Below are 20600 nucleotides of genomic sequence, written 5' to 3'. Positions count from 1 at the left end.
CTCGGCCGGGACCCCGGCCCCGCTCGGGACACCCCCCGGCCCCGGCGCCGCGCCCGCGCCTGGGCCTCCCCTCCCCCTCGAGCTGGGGGCGGGGCGGCCGCGGCGCCCGGAGAGCGCCCCGACCGGCAGCTCTGTGATCGATTGGAAGGTGCCGGCCGCCCCGCGGGCTGCAGGCCGGCCCCGCGCGACCCCCGACCCGCTGCCGGGCCGTCGGCCGGCTGACAGGTGCTCGGGGCCCTGGCTGGGGACTCCTCGGCGGCGCGCGCGGCCCCCGCGTCCCCCCCTCCCCCTCGCCTTCGCCCCCATCCCCCCCCCCCCCCCCCCGCCGCCGCGGCGCGGCGCAGGATCTGTTCAGACCTCGGGGAACTGGTTCAGGTCCAGGTTCTGCTTTGATCCTCGGCGCAAACTGGAGACGCCGAAGAGGGCCCTCGGAGAAAGCCTTGGATGGGAGGATGTGGGAAGGAGCCCGCGGGGCTCGGCGGCGCTGAGCCCGGCCCGCAGCCCCGCCGCCCCAGTGCCCGCCGCCCGCGCGCCCGCCCGCTCAGCCCAATGCTCCTCTTCGGGCTCCTGCTGCTGACATCCGCCCTGGCCGGCCAGAGACCCGGGACCCGGGCTGAGTCCAGCCTGAGCAGCAAGCTCCAGCTCGCCAGCACCAAGGAGCAGAACGGTGAGTGCCCCCGCTCCGTCCCCTGCCGCGCCGCCCGCGCCGCCCGGCGCGCCCGGGCGGGACGCACCCCGGCCCAAGCGCCGCGTTCGCGGAGCTTCCTCACAGCCTGCGGCTGGGGCAGCGGCCGCCGGGCTCCAGCGGGGCAGCCTGAGTGTCCCCGCGGGCGCCGCCGCAGCGCGGACATGCTGGGAGCCCTGGGGGGCGTCAGGGCCAGCGCGCTTGCAAGACCTCTCGTCGCCGGAGTCCTAAGTTCGAGAACTGCCTCTAGACCCGAGTCCGACACGAACGCGTCCTGGCATGTTTGACTCTCCTCCGAGCTTTTTGCCCTGGGGAGGGGTGTCCCAGGACGTGTGTCAGCCGCATTAATTGAAGCGCTCGCGGTGGAAAGGCATCAATTAATCAGTAAGTAGATAGCAAGCCAAGAGGTCGAGGGGCCCCGTGGACGTGTGCAGGGGGGAATTAAAAAAATGTATTTCTCTTGTGCTCTTTTTTTTTTTTTTTTTAATGTGCCTTTGTACTCCTGAAGCCCTTACCTTTCTGGTGGTGTGTTTTTATATGCGATGGTGAGTGACTGCTAGTTTGTGTGTGCTGGAAACGACTTAATCCTGCATAGGAAATGAGAATTACTTTCACCTTTCAAGTGTACCTGAAATGTTTAGAAAACTCTCAGATGCAAGTTCCCTTGGGCTGGGATCGCACAGAGCCGGAGAAAGGCTCCTTTCATAAAGCCAGGGCTGCTTCAGGGTGTGTAATTTGCTTAGCCTCTGAACCCCATATGATTTACATCATTCAATTTCTAAACCCTTTTGCTCTTGATCTAACATTATGAAGTCATTTTTGAGACTACTTTGTAAATAGAAATTTTATACTGCACATGAAACCACAATGTCAATGCAGGCTGTCTAAAATTAGAATATTAAACACCCTGTTTACAAGTGGCGGCTCTCGGTGTTATTTGAAAAGAAATGTACATGTTTTTACTGCTTTATATGCCATCTGTTCGGAATGCAAGAAGGCTGTCACTTCATGAACCGTGCGAAACGAACGTGAGCAGCGTGTGCCTAGGAGATCAGAGTGCCCTGAACTGTGTTTTTAAGTCACAAGCAACTTTTTCTGTCGGTTTTGGGGGGGGTGTCTCCGAGCTTCAAGTTTGGATTGAAACTCTCCAGAGTGTTCACCTTTAAGAAAGCACAGAAAGTTCTAGAGTCCAAAAAGAGAGAAAATAAGGATTCCTGGGACCTTTGTAGCCATTATCTGTACTCGCTGTTTGGGCAGCAAGACAAGGCATCACAAGGCTGATAGCACTGTGGTTGCTTCTTACGACTTGGTGATGTGATGGGACGGGGCACCTGCAGGCTGCTTGAGCCGCTGATCAAAGGGATCCACGTCCAATCCCGGGGACTGCAGAGGGCCGGGGGCGCGGGGACAGGGCGGGGGGGGGGATCAAAGAAGCCACAGCGCCACTTGTACCCTGGCAGGAGACGGATCAGACCAACCTCTGTTCTTTATCACGTAAAATAAATGCCCAGTTCAAAATATCGCTTCTGACTGGACCAAGCTTCCCCAAATGACCATGCACCGCATCCCTGGCTCCTGGCTTTTGTTTTTTTATTTTTTCCATCCCAGGTCCTTTCTCCTAATGCTCTGACTTACTTATCAGGCCTGTCCTGGCATCTCTCATCTTCCCGAGTCCCTTCGCGACTTGTACTTGTCATTGTCCTTTCCTTGCCATTCTTTCTTGTGGTCCACGTGCCATCGTCGCTTTGTAACGAGGCCCAGAACTTTCACCGGGGTCTTTGGCCACTTTCAGGGGTCGATTCACCCCCCTCCTGAGAAGTGGGTTCGTGAAGCCAGGCCACACACATTGTGTTGCCGTCAGAGGCTGGGCCATTTCCATTCCTAAGATGCATGATGCTAAAAATAGCCGGGTGGTTTCCTAATCTGTGTGCAGAGGACTGGTCTATGTTTAGCCTTTGGGAGGGTTGGCAGCCGGAAGTAAGTGGAGGTGGAGGAACCGCTCACCTTGCGGTGCTCAGCCTGAGAAGCGGGGCGGCCAGCGCTAGGGGGCGGTGTAGAGCTATCTTCCCGCGCATGGAAGGTCCCAGGATGCGAGGGTAACAGGTGGGTGCTAAGGAAGATCCCCCAGGAAAGTGAGCGGCTTTGCTGGAACTTTCTCCTCTTTTTGTGGCTTTCAACTTTTCCATTCCGTCATGTGGGCATTTTTTTTTTTTTGCCCTCTTACTGAATTATGATTGGTTTCTGATTGCCCTGTTGCTTCTCTCAATGTAGATGAGAGTCTGATTCCCCCAGTACAGACCCCCCTGAGGGTACCACATAGAAAACGCCATTCACCCAGTCTGTGCACTGTGTCATATTCAGAAAGGTCTTCGAAGAACTGCTAAATGTGAGATGTCCAAATTGATCTGTTGTGACAGTCGGAGGTCATTCTGTCCACCATTGACCACCCCCCTCCCCGACAGATGGTTACTGTCTTCCCTGGAGAATTCCAGAGTCTCCTGTGGGGTTGACTCCGTCAGATCCCCAGGCCTGCTCAGTTTCAAAATCAACTGGGTGTCCTGAGGCCTGTCAAACATGGAAATTGATTGCTCTGACCGATGCTGGGCACTTGGATTTAGACCGGGGCAAGGGAGGCGCTTCAGAATTAGGTGTGAGGGGTCAGCGTCACTTACCCTGTTTCAGTTAGTTGTTTCTCTCCTCAAAACTCTGTTGCAGTTCTTGCCACTTTACTGGAAAAATAATTTTATCCTCCAGTACTATGAGGTGCCTTTGTGGCCTCGCTGCGCAGCTTGTGGGAGCTTAGTTCCCAAACCCAGCATTGAACCTGGGCTCCATGAGTGAAAGCGCGGAGCCCTAACTAACCGCTGGACCACAGAGAACTCCCGCCTCTGTGTCTTTCATTCTTAATCTGACTGCTGACAATGAAGTCTCACATATCCACCAAGGATCTGCCCCCAGATTTAACGTAGAGAGGGAGAGGAAAGATGAGAACGCTGACGCAGGTAGGGTTTCTGGCCTGGACGCGCTGTACGGCCATGGGGAAATGAGTGTGGTCTGCATGCACTCCTTTTAGGAGAGGACTCCTCCCAGGAAATGGGCGAGTTCTGGGATGCTGCTTCCGGGCTGTAGCAGAGGGAATCAGGCGCATCTCAAGCGAAAGGGAACACAGCTTGTTTTGTTTACCGCGTGTGTTTGGCCCCAGTAGACGCCAGTCACAGGGTTGTCGGTGGGATGAGGCCTCACCCACCTTGTGTCACTGGGGAGGGATTTTAATTTACCCACAGCCCTGAAACATGCTTCTGACTGTTTATTAACTGTTGTGAGTGTAGATCTGGGATATGTCTCTGTTGATTAGGGTTTTCCTTACGAACATTATTTTAAAAAATTTAAGTACAGTTGATGTATAATATTATGTAAGTTACAGGTGTACAATATAGTGATTCATGATCATTAAAGGTTATCCTCCGTTTATAGTTACTGTAAAATATTGGCTACAGTCCTGTGTGGTGTAATATATCCTCGTAGCTTATTTTCAACATCGTAATAGCGCACCTTCTAATCCCCTACCCCAGATTGCCCCTCCCCCTTCCCTTTCCCCACTGAGCATCGTTTATTGTTTGCGCACTTGTCCTCAAGGGCTTCTGTGGCCTGTGCGGCCATTTACTTTGGGGACAGATGGTCCCCTGGTGCCTCGCTCAGCACGTGTGTCTTGTGTTTACGGCTTTTCAGTGTGTCTCTTTCAGTGCCAGCTCACCCCTCCTCCCATTGCCAGTGTGCCCATATCCACTCCTCTCCCCTCTGCCCTAGGTAGCAGCTTCAAAGCTGTATTTGACTGCAAGGCAGATCGTCACGACCTTTAGAATAGGGTCCAAGAGTACATAGCTCTGCCCGAGGACCCAGGGGACTTTCCTGTTAGTCTATAAGTTGTCGCGCATGACCTTTGTGACATTTATTTTTGTTATCTAGAGGGGTTTTTTTTTGTTTTTTAACTTCCTCCTGGTTCTCTGCTCTGTTTGGGGTAGTTGAGGAAGTTGGAGAAGCGAAGCACCATTATGTAATGATGAATATTGCTTTTCACCATAGGTGACAAAAAATCCCCCTTCTATTTTCTGGTGACATTTCCTCTTCTCCCAGCTGTTACCTTCTACCCTTAATCTTAGAAACTTGGTGTTTACCTCTGAAAGGTAATTAGAAAGTACAAAGGTCTGTACGAAGCCTCAGGGACTATATGTCATTTGTTGAATAGTTGTAAATAGATGCTGGGGGCCGACCCTACACTTTTGTCCTTGGTGTATTTTGTAGTGCCCTGTGTCAGGCACCAACGTCTTAGCTTGGTTTATTCTTAGTTCATCCTTCCTGAAACTTACTCCTTACATATCTTCTTGACATTCTCTTCTACTACATGTTTTTTTCAACATTTCAACATCAACATTTGCAAAAATTGTCTTATCTATAAACTTGCACACTTTTTGTAGAAATAGAAATCTAATGATAATGTGATGTGTGTTAAATAAAAAATAATTGAATCAGTGCATTTGTAATGTCCACCTTCCCCCCGAAATGTTCCCAAGACTGCTAAACATTTCCCTAGATGTTTCTTTTTAAAGAAATTTTATTTTATTTTATATCAGAGTATAGTTGATTAACAATGTTGTGTTAGTTTCAGGTGTGCGGCAAAGTGATTCAGCCGTACGTATACATACATCTATTCTTTCTCGAATTCTTTTCCCATTTAGGTTATTCCAGAGCGCTGAGCAGAGGGGAGGTTTCTGTTTGTATCAACCAACATGGTAGAAGTCGTAATAAAAGTCCCTTCATTTACTTGGCCTGCTTTTGATGCCTCTGATGGTTCTATTTGCAAGTGTTATCTGTAGTCAGAATATCTCTGTATGACGCCATATAATTTCTGAACGCTCCTTGGTTAAACAGTCTCTGAATTATTTTTCTCTACCACTGCCTCCACCTGTGATTTTTTCCCCTTGCATCCCCCTTCTCTGTCTCCTGAGGATACGTCTAGTGGTCGATCTTTGGCTGGTAAGCACGGGGCACGACCACACCCATTGTGGAAATACTGAAACATCGCCAGTGGGTTGAGAAGGAGCCTGGCCACTCCTCCAGGACAGATGGAGCATCTTTGAGCAGAAGCCACAGCGTTAATGCCCGGCACAGCTGGGGACATCGGGGACACTGCTCCAACCCTGCTGGCCTCCTTCCTGATGTATCCCTCCTGCGCCTGCCACACTGATGCTTAAGCCTTTTGACACTTTCAGCTATGGACAGTTTAGTTCACAGGGGAGTTAAAACTCCTGTCTCTTCTCCCCATTGCTGGGCACTCGGGCCCAACCCACCTGCAGCTTGAAGGACCCGGAGAGAAGAAAGGGTACAGCCTCCTTCAAGCCTCCTTCCTGCAGCTTCTTTGCTTCGAGCCTGTCAAGGGTAGAGGCCTGGGGGTGAGACGCGGCAGGGGACGTGGCACACGTGGCGTGGGGTTGCAGCCCTCAGGTGCCTGTTCCTGGTTCCCCAGGCAACACCGGGCAGCTGCTTCGGCCTGGGTACCACCTTCCTGCCATCTGGGTTAAAGAGACCACCTTCTCTGCGAGGTCTTTTTTCTAACCACTTTCATTAACCACCCCTGTTTATCACGTCAAGGGTAATTCACTGCATAGCACTTACCACTGTGGTATTCTGCTTGTTTATTGGTTTATATATTGTCTCCCTGCCACCCCTGTAGGATGTAAGGCCCCTGAGAGCGTGGCCCTGTCAGACTTGCCCTTTATGGGTGTGCCAGCGCCTGGAACGAAGGGTGGCATAGAGTAAATATTTGTTAGACGGTTCTGGATGCAGTGCCTCGCTTAAGCAGGACTCTGGTATTGCCTGGAACAGCAGCCCGTCTTGGAAGGTGGCTTTTTGATACTGGAACTTTCACCATTGCTTGACTTTTTGCAAAGGAAGATGCACTTGCTTATTGGTTGGGGTGGGAACCGCCAGTGAGAGTTCTACTTTGTCATCTTGGTAAAGGTACCACGTGACCAGGAGCGTGTGTACCAAGCCGGTGGGTAGGTTTTCTAGAAGCGGTGCTAGTTACTGTCTTAAAAGTGCCACGGGGGTGTGCACCTCTGTAGTGCTGCAGCTGGGTCGCACGCATGTGGTCTGGACCCAGGACTGCGCAGAATGGTGAGGTTGAATGGCTGACGCACTCCAGCATCAGTGTGCTTCCCACCTTCTGCTTGTGGCTCACGGAGAACGTGCACAGGATAGAAATCCGCAGTAATTCTGGCAGGTGGAACGTCAGGGCCGGAAGGGTCCCAGGAGTCCGTCCACAGCGATGTGTACCGTGAGGCCTAGACCACCGAGGTGACTTTGTCAGGGTCGCGCTGGAGGGTAGCCGGGTTCAACGGCTTGTGGGCTGGTATGTTTTCCTTCCATGGGAACCAGTGAGGCAAATGGCGTTCTAGTTTCAAAATTCCAACACTTGGCATAAATGCATTTCTCTACTGTTCTGGGAGGTTTTGTGCTTTGGGGGTTGTAAGGGCAGCTTGGGCTCCCTTGATCCTGAAACATTTTTTACAGGCACGCTAAGGACAACAATCTCGGAATAATCCTATTAACGACGCAGAGCAGATACTCTGGCTAGGGTCTACGGTAACACCTCTGTTGGGGTAGAAATCTGCCATTTTGGCAAATGACTTGAAATACTTCCTTTAGAATTGTTTCTGTGATGGGCTGGGATCGAATTTTCAGCGGGTCCGTGGATGAACAATGTTGATTGGCATATTTTGCTGTATTTCTTGATGCTGAGGGGGAAGGTTGACGTGGGAAAGCTTGGTTCCACTGGGAGGTTTTCTTTTCTTTCTTTTCTTTTTTTTTTTTTTAACAATTTTGAACATTTTATTTAGCAGGATGTCTCAGTGGTGAAGTACCGTAGAAGTGAGTAAATAAGCATGGTTTAGTGAGCTCTAGAACACACAGCCTGTTATTCTTTTGCAATGGGTGTAATGAGTGACTTTAGCCTTTATTTACCCTATATTATACAGGGCATTCTATTCAGAGGTTCAGACTGCTCTCAAATCAAGAGCATCAAGGAGATAAATGCGTAGCTGTGGACTCGAACAGCTTGCCTAAAACAGAATTCATTTACCTTTTTAAAAAATTTTGTTTACAGAGTTCAGAATCGGAGAACAAATGAGCTACAGTTATAAAGGGGAGTTATGTTAATTACGTTTATCCTTAAAGCCAAGTTCGTAAGCGTAATGTTTTTGGTAGCATGAGCTCATTCTGTGGTTTAGGTCGGGAGGATACATTTCAAATGGAGTTCAGCCCCTCTTATCTGCCATCTGCCTTCACGTCGGGCTCTCTGCCCCACCTTCAAGTGGTTATTCCCAGTCCCCTGGTGATGGGGCAGCCGCCCCCCTTGGACATCTGCCTTGTTGCAAAGCCAAACCATCTTTGCCAGGCTAGCTTCACTAATTTAACTTTCGTGGTGTTAGGCTTAATTCCTTTTTATTTTCAAACTGTGATTTTTTTTTTTTTTTCGGATTTGGCATTTTCCCCATTGAAGAGTAGTTGAACCATCTCTCAATTAAGGGATGGTGTGTCGGGTTGTTGCAGTGTCTGGGGGCGGCAGGCAAAGCGGGTGTCTGGCTCCTTGAGAGAAAACACCGTCCCCAGACAGCACGAGGCCCGTCGATGGTAGCCAGCGCAAGGACGCGGCTCTGCGTTGCACCTGTATACGCTGCGCGCTGATGAGAAACCGGGACGCGCTCCCGGGAAGGGCAGTATTTGGATGCCGCCACGGGGGGCGATTCAGTGGGACCAAAGGGTTCCTGGTGGGTCTCTGGTCTTGTGATGTTGATGATGACTCCCCGAGAGCCCGCTGGGTGCGGCGCTGGTGCTCAGTGTTTGCAGACAGTCCACAGTTCATCTCTGTGACCCCGCCCCCGCCACCGTGCGCTATTGGGAGGAACACCGAGGCCAGGCTGGCCAAGTAGCCAAGGTCGCACAGCTGGTGAACGTTTGGGCCTGGCTCTGACTCCAAGCCAGGACTCAGCCACGCGCCTCCCCCGTCATGAGTTAATGGTCTAACGTTTTATTAGAACATTGTTTTTAAACAGCAGTTTATGAGCTTGTGCTCTGTGCTAAGCTCTGCCCGAGGTGCCGGGTACACAGAGAAGGAGATGCAGCCCTTGCCCTTGCGAAGCGCTGTCCGAGGAGGATGGCAGCTCTGGAGTTTATCTCCAGGTCTGTTGGTTCTGAGCTCCAGGAGCTGTGGGAACGCAGAGGGCTTTACCGTGACCCCCCGGATCCTCTGGTGATCGACCAGGTGGTGGATTCCGCGCGGAAAAGAAGTGCATGGAGAAAAGCTCCCACGGGGGAGATGACATACTTTGAAGTGGGCTTGAGAAGGGAGAAGAGGAAAGTGTTCTAGGCCGAGGGGACAGCCTGCAGCCCAGGACAGAAGCAAGTCTGGGGTTGAGGATGAACAGAGGCAGGGGAGATGTAAGGCCCTGGTGCTGTGTGCAGGGCAGCTCAGAAGTAGAATCCAGGAGAAGGTTGTCTTTACTCTGCAAACAAGAAATGCTGGAGAGGGTGTGGAGAAAAGGGCACCCTCTTGCACTGCTGGCGGGAATGCAAATTGATACAGCCACTATGGAGAACAGTATGGAGGTTCCTTAAACAACTAAAAATAGAGCTACCATGTGACCCAGCAATCCCACTCCTGGGCATATACCCTGAGAAAACATAATTCAAAAAGAGTAATTTTTATAATAAAATTACTTAATTTAAAACATAATTCACAATGTTCATTGCAGCTCTATTTACAAGAGCCAGGACATGGAAGCAACCTAAACGTCCATCGACAGGTGAATGGCTAAAGAAGATGTGGTGCATATATACATGGAATATTACCCAGCCATAAAAAAGAATGAAATCATGCCATTTGCAGTGACATGGGTGGAGCTAGAGTCTGTCATACAGAGTGAAGTCAGACACAGAAAGACAAATATCATGTGATATCACTTATATGTGGAATCTATTGATTCCATATAAAAAATGATAGCGGTGAACTTACTTACAAAACAGACTCAGGCTCACAGACATAGAAAAGCAGCTGAAGGTTACCAAAGGGGAAAGTGGAGGAGGGATAAATTAGGAGGTTGCGATTAGCAGGTACACACTACTGTGTGTAAGATCGAGACCCAACAAGGACCTACTGCAGAGCACAGGGAGCTCCACTCAGTATTTTGTAATAACCTAGAAGGGAAAAGAATGTGAAAAATCATAGATATAGATATATGTGTGTGTGTGTGTGTAACTGAATCACTTTGCTGTACACTTGAAGCTAACACAACATTGTAAATCAGTTTTAATTTTAAAAAGGGAAAGGTTGTCTTCATGTTTAAGGTTGAGTCAAACCTTTTCTTTCCAGTTGCTTTCTAGGCAGGCAGGTAGCAGTTCCACTTTGGTGTGAGCGGCTAAGGGCTTATTGAGGTTTTCTTGGGGGGTTCTGAACGGGTCCGAGTGCAGGCTGCACAGCCTCAGTGACACTCAGATAAGCTAAGCCTGTGTCCACGCCATCTCTGCTGCCTGCTTTATGTAAACAAAGTGCTAATTTCACACTTCATTCACAAAACGGATGGCATGCAGAAGGAGGCCGGGTGTGGGACAGGATGTGATAAAGGGGCAGGGCACATAGAATCAGTGTGATGAAGCTATTCCCTTGCAAGGAGCGAGGAAAACGGCCTTTGTACTTTTAAGGGAAAGGATGTTGAATTTCCTGGAAAATTAATTCCTCTGAGGTTAATTTGCATTGAGTAACCTCTGGGGAGGTTCGTCCTGGTTCCCTGGACCCAATGCTAGAAATATTTTGAGGTATTTAAGGATTTGAAATGAATGCATTCGATGTGATGTGGATGCCACGCTATTTTTTTTGAAGGCAGGCCATTTGCATTCCAGGGAAGCCTTGTTCGTGAGTGCGTACTATTTTAAGCTTCTCAGCGTTTGCCAGATGGGGACGGGCTTCTGTGCTCGACTGCCCAGCTGGCTCCTGCACCTGCCTTGAGAGTCACTGCAGAGATCAGGAACCACGAACAACAGAAGCTGGGCTTGCGAGGGGCTCACCTTGTGTTGTTTCTAGCAGTTGTTTTTGCTGGGTGTTTCTAAGGACATCTGTCTTTTAAAGAGTCCTATTACTTATCTTTTCTTTTTCTGACTGAGGAATGAATCACAGCTTGTTTCCTGTATTGCCACACACAGTCATAGGCTGAGGTGATGAGAAATGCAAATTGGGAGTCATTAATGTGTTATAATGTCTTTTTCTGTGGCAACAGGTGATGTTTAAAATCCATGTATGAAGAAGGGATGTTTGCTTAAAATGTGATGAGATGAGATGAGAACAAAAAAGTATTCAGTTCCTTACTGGAAATGTCTTCCTGGGTTTGGAAAAAAGGGGAACCTGCAGGGTTCATTTCTGATGTATCTGACTTTAAACCTGAGGTATGGTGGTGGTAGGGTGCACGTGGTTTAAGAACACAGGAAGAACACAGTAACTTCCAGCATTTTCATGTTTTTCTTTGGAAATAGACTAGACTCCTTCTTACTAGAGTGTGACTTGCCGTCTGCTTAGCCATTCAAAGGAGACTGAATGCCATAAAAACGAGAAACCGAATTAGCTAGTGCACATCGAGGGCCAGAGATGGGGTGTCCTGGAGGCGGGTCTCCCCTGATGGTAATAGGGTTATGTTGTGGGTAATAAAAGGTATTGGGGAGGCTTCCTGTTAGATAAACAGCGATGTCTCAATGCGTATGTTTCGTGACTCGCTTTACTTTTACCTCTAAACTAAACTACACTCTGTTTCTGGAGGTCCACGTGACAGTGGATGGCCTCTGTAATACAGGTGACTAGATCTCATAGCTACTATGTTTTTACAGTTTCAGATGCAGTTTCCTGTATATTAGAGATGTGTATAGCCTCGGCTGTATCTGTATTTTGTGTTAGTCGCAAAACTGTCTGGCTGTAGAAAAATCCACAATCAAAAACCTAGCAGGTGTTCCTGGTCAAAATCTGGCCAGGATGTTGCCTCTAGATACCTCATTGATAAATGGTAACTCTTGAAAAAGTGGTTCTAACCTGTTTTCTTGAGAAAATTAACAGGCTTGGTGTTTACAGGCATGATTAAGAATGTAAAATTAAGAATTAAATAATCTGTGTGTTTGTTTTAAGAAAGCACTTGTTTTGTCGTGGTAGAAAATTTATCTTTAATCTGTACTGATAACTTTTGATTGGCTGTGTTGGGTCTTCATTGCTGCACGCCGGCTTTCTCTAGTTGAGGCGAGCGGCGGCTACTCTTCGTTGTGGTGCGCGGGCTTCTCATCGCGGTGGCTTCTCTTGTTGTGGAGCACGGGCTCTAGAGTGCAGGCTTCAGTAGTTGTGGTGCGTGGGCTCAGTAGTTGTGGCTCGCGGGCTCTAGAGCAGAGGCTCAGTAGTTGTGGTGCACGGGCTTAGTTGCTCCGCGGCATGTGGGATCTTCCCGGACCAGGGCTCGAACCCGTGTCCCCTGCATTGGCAGGCGGATTCTTAACCACTGCGCCACCAGGGAAGTCCCGCACTGATAACTTTTGCTGGGCACCGGTTGGGCACCCCATTAAGCTAACTGCTTTAGGATGGTTTCCTTTGAGAACTAACATTTACGTCCTCGGAAATCAGTTAAAGTGCCTGGATCCCACATTTCCTTGCGATCTTCCTTTGCAGTCATTTCCAAACAGCCAAACTACCCTATAGCAAAACACTCAGAGGTGCGCATCTTCTGGAAGAAGTGCAAATGTCACACTTTTTACTTGGAAAAATGGAAAAGGAGGACTTATTTAATATATCTGCTGGACGTTTAAAACTGCATAAAGCACGGGAAGTACTTCGAGAGTGTGGGAGTGTGTGGTGTTTCCAAGCTACAAACATCGTTTTGAAAATTTTCCCGGTAGTGGTGAATTATACGAGACCACGTCCATCTAAGGAGAGCTCGTTTAACTGGCTTGTGGTTCGGAGGTTCATTCAAACACTCTTAAACAAAATAAAGGGAAAGGATGTAATGACTCCTTTATGGAAAGGCCGTAAAAAGGTGCAGAGCTGTGTAAACAATTGAGTCATTTACTAGATGTTTCAGTGATAGATTTGCAGCCCGAATTCAGGGTTAGGGATTACGTTTTATAGGCTCTGACCGTGTTCCACCTTGAAAATGAAGCTACAAGCTTAGTGTTTTGGTTTGTTTGTGTGTTTTTTTTTCTTTGGTGCGTGGAGACCCATTATTGCTATCTTATACGGCAGCTTGAAAAAGTACTTAAATTTCTGAGCATTTGCATGTATGTTGGTTCAGCTTCAGACAACGGTGAGAAACCCGTGTGTGAAAAGTGGAATTGACCTGAGTTTTGGTAGCACTGGGTTCTATTCAAGGAAAATAAGATGACTGAAATTGAAGTTTTCCTTCTGGGCTCAGACACGTCCCGACTAATTGTAAAATAATTGTTCTGGATAGCGAGAGTGGACTCATAATTACAAGTATGTAAAGTAGGAAGCCAACCAAAGTTCTGATTTACAGTTACTGTGACTCTGCCGCTGATATAGTAAAACCGCTATTAGATCAACCTGCTGTGACATTCATTCCTCTTGCTTGAGGTGTAGGTAGAAAATCCTTTCCCAAGTTGTCTTACTTTAGAGAGTTGCTTTACTGCATTAGAATATTAATTGACCTCCCCTGACATTGGCATGAGGGCTGTGCCACAAGTGTCCAATAAGGGGGGGTGGGCAGGGGGTGCGTGGTCCTGCACGTTGCTGGTGATAGCTAGCGGGAGGAAGGCAGAGATAAATTTGGAAATTGCAGTGAGGAAAGGAAAGTAAATAATTTCTATGACGATACCATCACATTTATTCATCCTGTAACTTCTCTCCATCAGGGTTGGCTTGCTTGGCCTGAGAGGAAGTGGATTGTGTAAGAAACTGCAGTAAAAATCAATGAGCCTTTCTAAGTTCTGAAAATTGGTTGCATCACACCGTACTGGTAGCTTTCACGTGTTGTTGCTGGAGCTTTGGCAGCGGAAAGAACTGCTCCGGCTCCGTGGGCCTGAAAAACAAGGGACAATGGTGGATATTATAGTTTCTGTGTAATGTGTGACTTGCTATTTCCTTTTCCCCACCCTCCTTTTAATGAATAACTTAGGGCTAGATGGCCTTACGTCTGTGAAAAATCCAGGATCTGCTTTTAAATCGGATCCTTGGCCCGGACGTACATCTGAGTCCTCGTGGTGTGTGGCAGATAGGGACAGGAGTGGAGCTGCTGGACAGGGAACCCTAAAGTGGAAGGAAAAGGCAATCACACCTTTGTGGTCCAGAACCAGGAAGACGAGTCCGTGCAGGCAAACAGGGAAGGAAACAAAGCGGGGAGAAGAGGAGAAAAAGAAGCAGAGAGAAATGAGAGGGAGGGAGGGAGGGAGGGAGAGAGAAAGAAAGGAGGAGGCTTAAGGCAGGTAGAGGATGAGGACGCCAAGGACGGGAGAGAGAAGCCAAGGCAACTGGCCGATAGTACAAAATACAGTAGAGTTTAGGAAAATGAGGACCAGCGAATAAGCAGCTTATGATGTTTCAATGTTGACAGAAGACAGAACAAAAGCCAAAACGCTTCAGTGTGATGAGGGGTGCAGAAGTGGAAGGAAGAATGTTTATGGGCTCAAGTGGAGAAGTGAGACGTAAAGTCTGTAAGACTTTGGGGAGAGTTTTAGGGATCAAGGGGGGGTGATCTGAGAGTGCTCCCAGAGGGGAAGGAGGACAGAGGATGTTTGTTTCCTTGTTTGGTGGGCTGGAGAGAGCCCCGCGGTGGGGTTTGGGTCCAGCCAAATGTCTCCTAAATAACAGGAGAGAAAAGTTAAGGAGGGTGGGTGTTTTCTCATGGTTCGTCCACCTACAGGGAGAATGCGGTGACAGGCTTGCGGGGTGGACATGGATGGAAGATGCGTGAAGGCTGTGGTGGGAGATATGGTCATGTGTAGCAGTGAAAATACTAATGGGGAAGACTATTAACCTAGAAAAAGCCGCAGAGATTTAAAAAAGAACCATGGAAATTCAAATTCAATGACCACTTTGTTACTTTAATTTTTATTTTATATTGGAGGAGAGTTGATATACAATATTGTGTTAGTTTCAGGTGTACAGCAAAGTGATTCAGTTATACATATACAAGTATCTTTTTTTTTAAACACCTTTATTGGAGTATAATTGCTTTACAATGGTGTGTTAGTTTCTGCTGTATAACAAAGTGAATCAGCTATATATATACATATGTCCCCATATCTCCTCCCTCTTGCGTCTCCCTCCCACCCTCCCTATCCCACCCCTCTAGGTGTTCACAGAGCACCGAGCTGACCTCCCTGTGCTATGCGGCTGCTTCCCACTAGCTAGCTATTTTATGTTTGGTAGTGTATATATGTCCATGCCACTCTCTCACTTCGTCCCAGCTTACCCTTCCCCTTCCCTGTGTCCTCAAGTCCATTCTCTACGTCTGGTCTTTATTCCTGTCCTGCCCCTAGGTTCTTCAGAACCGTTTTTTTTCAGATTCCATATATATGTGTTAGCGTACGGTATTTTTCTCTTTTGTTTGTTTTGAATTTTACTTTTTTTTTAAACAGCAGATTCTTATTAGTCATCCGTTTTATACATATTACTGTATACATGTCAATGCCAATCTCCCAGTTCATCCCACCACCCCCTTTCCCCCCTTGGTGTCCATACATTTGTTCTCTACATCTGTGTCTCTAGTTCTGCCTTGCAAACCGGTTCATCTGTACCGTTTGTCTAGATTCCACATATATGCCTTAGTATACGATATTTGTTCTTCTCTTTCTGACTTACTTCACTCTGTCTCTAGGTCCATCCACGTCTCTACAAATGACCCAATTTCGTTTCTTTTTATGGTTGAGTAATATTCCATTGTCTTCGTCTGTCGATGGACACTCAGGTTGCTTCCATGTCCTGGCTATTGTAAATAGAGCTGCAGTGAACATTGTGGTACATGTGTCCTTTTGAATTATGGTTTTCTCGGGTTATATGCCCAGTAGTGGCTGGGTCGAATGGTAGTTCTATTTTTAGTTTTTTAAGGAACCTCCATATTGTTCTCCATAGTGGCTGTACCAATTTACATTACCACCAACAGTGCAAGAGGGTTCCCTTTTCTCCACACCCTCTCCTGCATTTGTTCTTTGTAGGTTTTCTGATGATACCCATTCTAACTGGTGTGAGGTGATACCTCATTGTAGTTCTGATTTGCATTTCTCTAATAATTAGTGATGTTGAGCAGCTTTTCATGTGCTTCTTGGCCATCTGTATGTCTCCTTTGGAGAATGTCTATTTAGGTCTCTGCCCATTTGTTGATTGGGTTGTTTGTTTTTTTAATATTGAGCTGCATGAGCTGTTTATATACTTTGGAGATAATCCTTTGTCCGTTGATTGGTTTGCAAAGATCTTCTCCCATTCTGAGGGTTGTCTTTTTGTCTTGTTTATGGTTTCCTTTGCTGTGCAAAACAGTTTAAGTTTCATTAGGTCCCATTTGTTTATTTTCGTTTTTATTTCCATTACTCTAGGAGGTGGGTTATAAAAGATTTTCCTGTAATTTATGTCAAAGAGTGTTGTTCCTATGTTTTCCTCTAAGAGTTTTATAGTGTCTGGCCTTACATTTAGGTCTCTAATCCATTTTGAGTTTATTTTTGTGCATGGTGTTAGGGAGTGTTCTAATTTCATTCTTTTACATGTAGCTGTCCAGTTATCCGAGCACCACTTATTGAAGAGGCTGTCTTCTCGCCATTGTATATCCTTACCTCTTTTGTCATAGATTAGTTGACCATAGGTGCATGGGTTTATCTCTGGGCTTTCTATCCTGTTCCATTGATCTATATTTCTGTTTTTCTGCCAGTACCATATTGTCTTGATTACTGTAGCTTTGTAGTATAGTCTGAAGTCAGGGAGTCTGATTCCTCCAGCTCCATTTTTTTCCCTCAAGATTGCTTTGGCTCTTTGGAGTCTTTTGTGTCTCCATACAAATTTTAAGATTTTTTGTTCTAGTTCTGTGAAAAATGCCATTTGTAATTTGATAGGGATTGCCTTGAATATGTAGACTGCTTTGGGTAGTACAGTCATTTTCACAATAGTTATTCTTCCAATCCAAAAACATGGTATATCTCTCCATCTGTTGGTATCATCTTTAATTTCTTTCATCAGTGTCTTAGAGTTTTCTGCATACAGGTCTTTTACCTCCTTAGGTAGGTTAGTCCTAGGTATTTTATTCTTTTTGTTGCAATAGAGAAAGGGACTGTTTCCTTAATTTTCTGATCTTTCATTGTTAGTGTATAGGAATACAAGAGATTTCTGTGCATTAATTTTGTATCCTGAAATTTTACCAGATTCATTGATTAGCTCTAGTAGTTTTCTGGTGGCATCTTTAGGATTCTCTATGTAGAGTATCATGTCATCTGTAAACAGTGACAGTTTTACTTCTTTTCTAATTTGTATTCCTTTTATTTCTTTTTCTTCTCTGATTACCATGGCTAGGACTTCCAAAACTGTGTTGAATAATAGTGGCAAGAGTGGCCATCCTTGTCTTGTTCCAGCTCTTAGAGGAAATGCTTTCAGTTTTTCTCCATTGAGAATGATGTTTGCTGTGGGTTTGTTGTATATGGTCTGTATTATGTTCAGGTAGGCTCCCTCTAGGCCCACTTTCTGGAGAATTTTTATCACAAATAGGTGTTGAATTTTGTCAAAAGCTTTTTCTGCATCTGTTGAGATGATCAAATGGCTTTTATCCTTCAGTTTGTTAATATGGTGTATAACACTGATTGATTTGCGTATATTGAAGAATCCTTGCATCCCTGGGGTAAATCCCACTTGATCATGGTGTATGATCTTTTTAATGTGTTGTTGGATTCTGTTTGCTAGTATTTCGTTGAGGATTTTTGCATCTATATTCATCAGTGATATTGGTCTGTAATTTTCTTTTTTTGTAATATCTTTGTCTGTTTTTGCTATCACCGTGATGGTGGCCTCATAGAATGAGTTTGGCAGTGTCCTTTCCTCTGCAAGTTTTTGGAAGACTTTGAGAAGGATGGGTGTTAGCTCTTCTCTAAATGTTTGATAGAATTCACCTGTGAAGGCATCTGGTCCTGGACTTTTGTTTGTTGGAAGATTTTTAATCACACTTTCAATTTCATTACTTATGATTAGTTTGTTCAGATTTTCTGTTTCTTCCTGGTTCAGTCATGGAAGGTTATACCTTTCTAAGAATTTTTCCATTTCTTCCAGGTTGTCCATTTTATTGGCCTGGAGTTGCTTGTTAGTAGTCTCTTATGATGCTTTGTATTTCTGCGGTGTCAGTTGTCACTTCTCCTTTTTCATTTCTAATTCTATTGATTTGAGTCCTCTCCCTCTTATTCTTGATGAGTCTGGCTAAAGGTTTGTCAATTTTGTTTATCTTCTCAAAGAACCAGCTTTTATTTTTATTGATCTTTGCTATTGTTATCCTTGTTTCTCTTTCATTTATTTCTGCTCTGATCTTTCCTTCTACTAACTTTGGGTTTTGTTTGTTCTGCTTTCTCTAGTTCCTTTAGGTGTAAGTTTAGATTGTTTATTTGAGATTTTTCTTGTTTCTTGAGGCAGGCTTGTATAGCTATAAACTTCCCTCTTAGAACTGCTTTTGCTGCATCCCATAGGTTTTGAGTCGTCGTGTTTTCCTTGTCATTTGTTTCTAGGTATTTTTTGATTTCCTCTTTGATTTCTTCAGTGATCTCTTGGTTATTTAGTAACATATTGTTTAGCCTCCATGTGTTTGTGTTTTTTACGTTTCTTTCCCTGTGATTGATTTCGAATCTCTGGTCAGAAAAGATGCTTGTTATGATTTCAATTTTCTTAAATTTACTGAGGTTTGATTTGTGACCCAGGATGTGGTCTATCCTGGAGAATGTACTGTGTGCACTTGAGCAGAAAGTGTAATTTGCTGTTTTCGGATGGAATGTCCTATAAATATCAATTAAATCTATCTGGTCTATTGTGTCATTTAAAGCTTGTGTTTCCTTATTAATTTTCTGTCTGCATGATCTGTCCATTGGTGTAAGTGAGGTGTTAAAGTTCCCCACTATTATTGTGCTGCTGTCGATTTTCTCTTTTATAGCTGTTACCATTTGCCTTATGTATTGAGGTGCTCCGATGTTGGGTGCATAAATATTTATAATTGTTATATCTTCTTCTTGCATTAATCCCTTGATCATTATGTAGTGTCTTTGTCTCTTATAATAGTCCTTATTTTAAAGTCTATGTCATCTGAAATGAGTATTGCTACTCCAGCTTTCTTTTGCTTTCCATTTGCATGGAATATCTTTTTACATCCCTTCACTTTCAGTGTGTATGTGTCCCTAGGTCTGAAGTGGGTCTCTTGTAAACAGCATATATATGGTTCTTGTTTCTGTATACATTCAGCAAGCCTGTGTCTTTTGGTTTGAGCTTTTAATCCATTCACATTTAAGGTAATTATCGATATTTATGTTCCTATTACCATTTTCTTAATTGTTACGGATTTGTTTTTCTAGGTCCTTTTCTTCTCTTATGTTTCCCACTTAGAGAAGTTCCTTTAGCATTTGTTGTAGTGCTGGTTTGGTGATGCTAAATTCTGTTAGCTTTTGCTTCTCTATAAAGCTTTTGATTTCTCTGTCGAATCTGAATGAGATCCTTGCCAAGTAGAATAATCTTGGTTGTAGGTTCTTCCCTTTCATCACTTTAAATATATCATGCCACTCCCTTCTGGCTTGTAGAGTTTCTGCTGAGAGATCAGTTCTTAACCTTATGGGAGTTCTCTTGTATGTTATTTGTCATTTTTTCCTTGTTGCTTTTAATAATTTTTCTTTGTCTTTAATTTTTGTCAGTTGTATTACTGTGTGTCTCGCCATGTTTCTCCTTGGGTTTTTCCTGCCTGGGACTCTCTGTGCTTCCTGGACTTGGGTGGCTATTTCCTTTCCCACGTTAGGGACGTTTTCGACTATAATCTCTTCAAATATTTTCTTTCTCTCTTCTCCTTCTGGGACCCCTATAATGCGAATGTTGGTGAATTTAATGTTGTCCCAGTGGTCACTCAGGCTGTATTCATTTCTTTTCATTCTTTTTTCTTTATTCTGTTCTGTGGCAGTGAATTCCACCATTCTGTCTTTCACGTTGCTTATCTTTTCTTCTGCCTCAGTTATTCTGCTATTGATTCCTTCCAATATGTTTCTCATTTCAGTTATTGTATGTTCATCTTTTTTTGTTTGTTCTTTAATTTTTCTAGTTATTTGTTCTTTAATTCTTCTAGGTCTTTGTTAAGCATTACTTGCGTCTTCTCGATCTTTGCCTCCTTTCTTTTTCCGAGTCCCTGGATCATCTTCACTATCATTATTCTGAATTCTTTTTCTGGAAGGTTGCCTATCTCCACTTCATTTACTTGTTTTTCTGGGGTTTTATCTTGTTCCTCATCTGGTACACAGCCCTCTGCCTTTTCATTTTGTCTGTCTTTCTGTGAATGTGGTTTTTGTTCCACAGGCTGCAGGATTGTAGTTCTTCTTGCTTCTGCTCACATGTGTCTATTCCCTTTCACATTCTTTTCCCATTTAGGTTATTAGAGAATACTGAGCAGAGTTCCTTGTGCTATACAGTAGGTCCTTTTTGGTTACCTGTTTTAAATACAGCAGTGTGTACATGTCAATCCCAGACTCCCAGTCTATCCCTCCTCCCCACCGTTCCCCCCTGGTAACCATAGTTCGTTCTCAAAGTCTGTGAGTCTGTTTCTGTTTTGTAAATAAGTTCATTTGTACTGTGTTTTTTAGATTCCACATATGAGCTATATTATATGGTATTTGTCTT

At 45.5% G+C, this 20600-nt stretch overlaps 1 protein-coding gene across 2 annotated transcripts in view; it reads left to right on the top strand.

Annotated features, from left to right (window-relative positions):
* Window positions 1–372: 372 nt before the first annotated feature.
* Window positions 373–20600, top strand: part of PDGFC (platelet derived growth factor C) — a 218468-nt gene continuing 198240 nt past the window's right edge. For both annotated transcript variants that reach the window (XM_049709036.1, XM_004266172.4), the window contains exon 1: window positions 373–667. In XM_049709036.1, coding sequence (XP_049564993.1) covers window positions 445–667 — 223 coding nt within the window. In that variant the 5' untranslated portion in view covers window positions 373–444. The remainder of the gene's footprint in view (window positions 668–20600) is intronic.

This window comes from Orcinus orca, chromosome 4 (genome assembly GCF_937001465.1).
Source record: "Orcinus orca chromosome 4, mOrcOrc1.1, whole genome shotgun sequence".
Classification (NCBI taxonomy): Eukaryota; Metazoa; Chordata; class Mammalia; order Artiodactyla; family Delphinidae; genus Orcinus; species Orcinus orca.
Note: the sequence above shows the minus strand (reverse complement) of the source record. Positions and strands in the feature narration are given on the sequence as shown.